This window comes from Gekko japonicus, unplaced genomic scaffold, assembly GCF_001447785.1.
Source record: "Gekko japonicus isolate JY-2015 unplaced genomic scaffold, Gekko_japonicus_V1.1 scaffold1131, whole genome shotgun sequence".
Lineage (NCBI taxonomy): Eukaryota > Metazoa > Chordata > Lepidosauria > Squamata > Gekkonidae > Gekko > Gekko japonicus.
In genome coordinates, this window is record NW_015161986.1 from 89,882 (window position 1) to 97,126 (window position 7,245).

The 7,245-nt window shown below is 44.1% G+C and overlaps 1 protein-coding gene across 1 annotated transcript in view; it reads right to left on the reverse strand.

The window, feature by feature from the left end:
- The window catches only part of EBF2 (early B-cell factor 2), a 326,760-nt gene that overhangs the window by 17,849 nt on the left and 301,666 nt on the right, over positions 1-7,245 (reverse strand). Inside the window, exons 13-14 of the mRNA XM_015429806.1 lie at positions 6,776-6,953; positions 1,161-1,346 (exon numbers count right to left, since the gene is read on the reverse strand). Coding sequence (XP_015285292.1) covers positions 1,161-1,346; positions 6,776-6,953 — 364 coding nt within the window. The remainder of the gene's footprint in view (positions 1-1,160; positions 1,347-6,775; positions 6,954-7,245) is intronic.

Genomic DNA, 7,245 nt, shown 5'->3' on the forward strand with positions numbered 1-7,245 from the left:
GTTAAACCTCAGCAATTCTGGTCTGTAAAGGGGGGGGCTCCTTTACAAAGCTCAGCCCAGAGATACATACAGGGATGCTTGAACACCCACCAGTTTGGTTCACGTCCTGTTCTCTAGCCACAAAAAGGGAGCTGATTTTTTGATAAACAGTTTGACTGTTCATCAAACCATTCACATATGTTCAGCAAGTTGTTTCATTGTATTGTTAATCATGCACTACAGGGCAATTGGCTTTTCTTCACACAGCCTGATTGAGTTCTACTATACACATCCATCCTTGTGCAAAACTGCTCAGCTCAACAGGCAATTGTTTAAATAGATAATTAGATCAGTCACAAATCATATCAATCAGTCATAAGTGTTGTGTTCTAATAAAATCCTACCCTTTGGTGTTAATCTAAGAAGTCCCTAGCAGTGTTTATGTGCAGAAAACTTACTATGTGGATGATCCGTTACTGCTGTGTATGCCTCTGCACTTGCAGCAGCAATGGAAGGAACATGGAAAAACATTGCCATGTGAATGTGAACATAGCATGTTAGCTATTATGCTGCCCGTGTCAGAAAGATCCAAGGGGGTGGCAGAAGCAGTGGTGTTCTCCTGACCCCCCCCCCTTCGGTTTCTTCTGCATTTCATGACTTTTCCGGATTTTCAAAAGTTCACATTTCTTTTACGATTTTTTCCTAACTTGGGATGAAACTGTGGTTGTCTATTTTCCCAACTGGGTTAATGATATTTGATAAAATATTGCAATTAAAACTGATACCTGTTTTAGTGTTGATGGAGTATAAATGGTATGTAAAATGGCAAAAGGTGAAGTAAAAATTATGCGAAACAAATAAGGAACAAATAAGAATTTTTAAAAAGATGCAAAACTGCCACAAAATACTTTATAGCAATAATGTGTAAAAATTAACAGGAATTTCTTTTTGCAACAATTGCATGTAAATAGTATAAAATAGTATAAAACCATGAAAATGAATTAATATAAAAATATATTAACATATCACTAGTCTATAGCAACTTTTCGCTTAATTTCTGATTACAGACCTGCAATGTTTCAGTGTGCCATTGCAGAAAGGGACAGCATTTTCCAGTACATTGCCTTTCAGCTTCAGTTGAACCAAAGGTTGGTTCTGTAGAGGCGAAGGTGACTACTTACAACCATAGGGTGATCCTGTGGGAGAGCCATTAATGAATCCAGGCGAGCCGGGAACACCCAGGTTAGACATGGGGACGTTGCTGTAGCCGTTCATGCTGTTACTGGAGGTGCTGTAATTAGACTGCTGAGGGGTTGAGCTGGAAGAGTAACCTCGGGGGGAGATGCTGCTTGTGTTGCGGATATAACCTACAAGAAATAAACATCAGTTGAGTGCCCGGGGATGCAGACAGCAAGATGAGCTCTCTCAGCCAGACAATCTTCAGTAGCCTGGATTCCATGAGAGTTCACGTTACAGAATTGAAATGCAAGAGGCTGCGGGGGGGAGGGGGGAAGCACGGTTACCACCAGAGCACGGCAGCTGCAGCAAATAGGGTCCCAGAGAGAAGTGCCTGCTTGGGGCTTTTGGTAGTATAGGAATGAGTTATCTCTGGACCTCAGGAGTTAGGAGATGAAAAGAGGAAATGGACCATCCTAACATTGAGCCTCATAGTACCAGAAATCAAAATCCTACAAATGGTAGAGTGCAAAATCTTTCCTTGGAACAGGCCCAGCCTCAAAGCTAGGTAGGTTCTAGGGACAGATTTAGCCATCCATCAAGTAATCAGTTGTTTTGTTATGCACTTAAAATGTTTTCACTAGGTGCATATCTTCACTACAAACTGATGTGTCCTTTTCTACCTTCAGGAATTCTGAGTTTGGTGGTTGTATGAGGCTGAAGACAGCAGAGCTCAGTCTGGAACATTACAATGATATGAGGCAAAGGACTCCCCTTTGTCCCTTACTTTTTGTGACAGATGCCTCAACTACAATTTATAAAAAGCACGATTCATTAAGAGTTCCCAACTACCCCCCTCCAATAGAGGACTATTTAGCACCCTTACCAAATGACAGTTCCCAGGGGTATTTTTTTTTGGGGGGGGGGGAACCAGGACAGAAACCAAAACCATTTATGTGGGAGGTAGACATACTGGGGCAGCAAACTGCTGATCTCCCAACATCATATCTGGTTTGGACTCCCCTTGAAGGGGCATGATCATAGCTTGGGGGTATTGCTGGATCCTGGCCTAGAGTTGCAGACATGGCTCTCCTCTGTGGTATGCCAGGTTCCTCTTACCAACTGGTGGAGGGGGTGGGTTTACCAGCAGCAAGGGGAGTGTAGGCTGGCGTTGCAGCGATGTCACCGACAATGCCACAACGTCACATCACTGCATTGCCAATGTCATGGAATGGTCTCGTGTTCAGGCAAAAACACCATGGCAGAAGATCTGTCTCCTAAGTACTGCTCTTTTTGCCCCCTGTCAGAAATGGGGCAGGTGGTAACTAGAAACAAGGTATTTTCAGTGGTAGCACCTCACCTTTGGAATATCCCCCTCCCAAGGCTTTCTTAGTGACTACCTTACTTTCCTTTAGGTACTAAACCAACACATTTTAACTTAGGCATTTTATCTTCTTTTAGCTGTTTTATGGTCTACTCTGAGCTTGAGGACAGTTTTATCCATATTATTTTAAGTGGCTCTATTTGTTTTATGTGCCTTGATGCCCTGACATGTTTTAATTGTATTATTGTCCCTTTATTTATTTATTATTAAATTTATACCCCGCCCTTCCCTGTAGGGCTCAAATTTATACCCTGCCCTTCTCCGTAGGGCTATCCCTGACCTGGATAGCCCAGGCTGGCCTGATCTTGTCAGGTCTCAGAAGCTAAGCAGGGTTAGCCCTGCTTAGTACTTGGATGGGAGATCACCAAGGACATCCAGGGTCACGACACAGAGACAGGCCATGGCAAATCACCTCTGAACGTCTCTTGCTTTGAAAATGCTATGGGATCACCATGTCTGCCATGACTTGATGGTACTTTCCAGCACCACATTTATTTAGCCATGACCTGGATAGCCTAGGCAAGCCTGATCTCATCTGATCTCAGAAGTTAAGCAGGGTCGGCCCTGGCAGACTACCAAGGAAGTCCAGGGTTGGTAGGGAGAGGCAGGCAATGGCAAACCACCTTGGAACACCCCTTGCCTTGAAAAGCCCATGGGGTCACCATAAGTCAGCTGTGACTCGACAGCTTATTTCGTCTTTATTGTTTTAGTTGTAAGGCACTTCAAGCAGGTTCTGGAGATTGGCATACAAATTAAATACATACCAACCCCTCCCCATACAGGCCCCCTTGTGGCTATAGCAGGATCATTTGCTTTCCCCCTTGTACCATCCATCAGGGAGTCATGTGTCTTCAGGGGAGTAACTACCGGTGCCTCTAGAGGCTTGACCTTTCAAGGTTCAATTCCAATGCACTGGCACTCAACCCAAGTCCAGAGTGCTGGCTGGAAAGCTCCCTCCAAACAGAAGATTGCTGCATGAGCTCTCTTGCCGTTCTCACCCCCTTAAGCATGTTTCCTTGGCTGACATGACTATGCCTTTGTTTGACAACATGTGTACATTGAGCTGATCAGATGTGATTGTTTAAAGAATTCTGAAAGGGTGTTTCAAGAGCTGGAAAAAATTAGCACACTTGTGTTTTTAATGCTTCTAACATTAACATAAAAATTTTCTGTAAACTGTGGTCAAGGCTGTACCTTCTAAATGATTTCAACTGAAATTGGTGGGAGGGTGATTCTTTATTGCAGAAATGCTTGTGTTGTTTTTTTAAATAAAGCTTTGGAATGTGTAAAATGGTGAGCTTCACACAACATATACTTAACGAATATTGAATTTTGAGAATTACAAAGATGTTTCTGTACTTACAAAGGAATTCTACATTTTGCTCTGGATACACCAGTTATTTACCACAAAAAACCCCACCCTCAAACACTTCACTATTTTTAAGTTTGTCTTTGGGAACTACCTCACTCCCCAGGCCAAAGTTGCCAGCACTCCAGTGGGGATGAGAGATTTTCCACCCTCAGCTACCAGAGCAGTGTTGGGAGAAAAATTACAAAGAAGGGGGTGCCAGGATGGTGATGTGATGTCACCAGGTTTCGCCAGAAGTGATGTCCCATCTCTCTAGGAATCACAGGAGACTTTATGGTGAAATCATAGATGTTTTTGGCAATTCCTAGACAGGATTGAAGTAACTTCCATAGAAAACTCAGTCTTCTCTAGGAATCACTGTGAACTTTATGGTTTTTCCAAAGAGTTGCTGATGATTCCTACTGAGTCATGAAGTTACTTCCAGGTTGTCCCAGAAGAAATGTCATGCCAGTCCCAGTCTGAAATGAGTCACTGCATGCCTGCTTTTTAATGAGGTTGTGGCTCAATGGTGAAGTGCAAGCTTTGCACAAAGGTGAAAACAATCCCTGGCATCTCCAGTAAAAGGATCTCAAGTAGCAGGTGTGTGTGTGGTGGTGGAGGGAGAGCTTTCTCTGCATGAGCTCCAGGAGAGCTCCTGCCAGTAAATGGAGACAATATTGAGCCAGTTAAGTCTGTATAAGGCAGCACTACGTGTTCATAAAATGCTTTCAGTGGAATGCCAATCTTTGATTGCAATATTCCACAGGACTGGGAGAAATCATGTGCATCTTGCTGTTGGCCTTTTTCTAAATTGTTTCACTGGCCCTGACAGGAGAGACACTGTTGGAAAACTCAGAAGGAGAAGAAGGTAACAGGCTGGCTTTGTTCTCTTGGTAAACTACCACCACCCATCATATCCCTGTATTCAGGAGAGCTAGAGAAGAGAAAGTTATACAGAAATGGGTTGGATAGGCTTCTGTGCCTTTGTGACATTGCCTGATAATACACCAATCTGATTCTTCTCACAACTATTTGCATTGTTCCATTCTCCCATATGCAGCCGACAATCATCCCAGTACTGAACATGCTGTTGGGTCTACTGACCAGCACCTAGCAGCAACTGAGAGATATCTACTATCTGTCAGTAGTAGGATATTGTAAAGATTGGCTCTAGTTTTTATTCACTCCTTGATTCCTTGTTGATTGATTGCCGCTTGTTAGCTGCCCTGAGCCGTTTGGGTAGGCGGGATATAAATCCCAAAATAAATATAAATAAATACATAAATAAATTGTTATACTTGCTGATGTATGTCTTTTTTTAAAGCTTAACCAGACTATAAGCCAAGTTGGGCCCTCTTAGGAGGGGACAAGTTGGATAAATCTACTTTCTTAAATTAAAAAAAACACCATGCATTTACTTAACATATGCAGACAATTTTGTTTAATTTTTGCAATTTTGTTTAATTTTAATTTTTTTTTTGCATTTTTAAAAACCTATTTATTTTTTGGCCAGGAAAAAAGAAAATGAGACTGAAGCTTCCCTGCCTGTGCCTGGGGTCATTTTGGAAACTCCATTCACATCTTACATTTTAATTTTTTTGTATTAGAAAAAAATCGTCCAGGGCCAGCACTCATCTGCGGGGGGCACTGCCTCCAAATGATCCCCATGGCTACAGGCCTGTGTGCAGACTTTCTTCAGGCAGCCAGTACAGGAAGGCTAGATACAGGCTGGGAGTAATCCATGTATCCCCATGGATCAGAAGAACCCAGAGGGAGAATGGACCTCAACAACATACACAAGAATCAAGAATCCATAAAACTAATGGGACAAGGAGGAGTACTAATGAACATGTAGTGGTTACAGTGTCAGACTATGTTTTTAGAGGGCTGGGTTCAAATCCTTATTCAACCATGAAGCTCACATGGTGACCTTGAGCCAGCTGTCATCTATTAGCCTCACTTACTCCACAGGATTGTTGTGAGGATACAATGGGGAAGGGATCAGATATGCTGCCTGAGCTCCTTGAAGGAAGAGCAAGACAGAAATGTACTCAGTAAATAGATTCCAGTGTCCAAATAGCCTCTGAATCAGAGATTAAACGGCACAAAAGGCTACCTGGGCTCCGGTCACACCAGGGGGGAAAGGCGCGACTGAAGTGCAGCTTTTTACAGCTGCAACAAAAGAGAAGCGTGGCTGCGGGATCATACAGATCTCCTGAGCCGCCACACAGTTGCTCCCCGGCATGATCAGATGCCGGGGGGGGCGTGGACAGGAGAGGAGGCAAGCCCTTTGCACATGTGCGCGCATGCGCAGTTCGACAGGGCCTCGGATGCTGTGGGGAGACGGGTGCGTAGGTGATCAGATGCCCGCCCATGCTGCGCGTCAACCAGCAGGTAGTACTGCTTTGGTGCTACCTTTTTGATGCGCGGTTTTCGCCCAGAAGGGACGGATCGGGGACGGGTGCGCTCCGCTTCCCAGATGTTGCAGTATGATCGCGCCCGCTTGATGCGCCCCCAATCCGTCCCTCTCGCGTGGTAAATCCTCCCGTGTGACTGGGGCCCTGGTCTTCTAGTCCACTGTTCCCCACAGATCAACTAATGCAAATGTTTTCAGGGTGCCATGAGCAGAGAGGAAAGAGCCCAGCAGAAAGATGTGGCAGAGCACATGGCTCCAAATGTCCCAGGCAGGAAAGCAGAGTTGTGAAAGGGCATCCCACTCCAACAAAGGACATAGAGACCCTATTAAGTCAGGAAATCCTGTTATCACTTAAGTATTTTATCTGCTAATATATTGTAGTGATCAGACCAAACCAAAACCTTCCCCCACCCTCTACTTTAATCTTTATGGCAAAAAGATGTATTTTCTGTATCTCTATCAACAACCTTACCTTGATTGTTCCCTTGAGTTGACTCTGAGATGCTGACTCCTAATTGGCTACCATAGGAATTGATGCCCATCATGCTACTGTGGGCAGGTGAGCTTGACAAAGCAGGGATCTGACCAGGATTCCTTGGGACGCTGTAGAGGGCTTCTGCTATATCAGCAGCTCGCTTCAGGATAATGTCCTATGTGGCGAACAAGACACCCCAATTGATTCATTCATTTAAAAGATTTATATGTTGCCTTTTAAAATTTCTATGGGTATTAAAGTAATTAAAAACACATAAAACATAAGTAACAGGAGAGTTCAATCATGACAGTAGCAGCAGGGGTCATTTCGTAGAAAAAGAGCTAGGGGGACTCATTAGCATAACTCATTAGCATATGCCACACCCCCTGACATCACCGGAAGTGTGTCATAAGGCCACACACCCCGCCCTCAACGATCCCGGCTGCCACTGGCCTTGCAGCTCCACT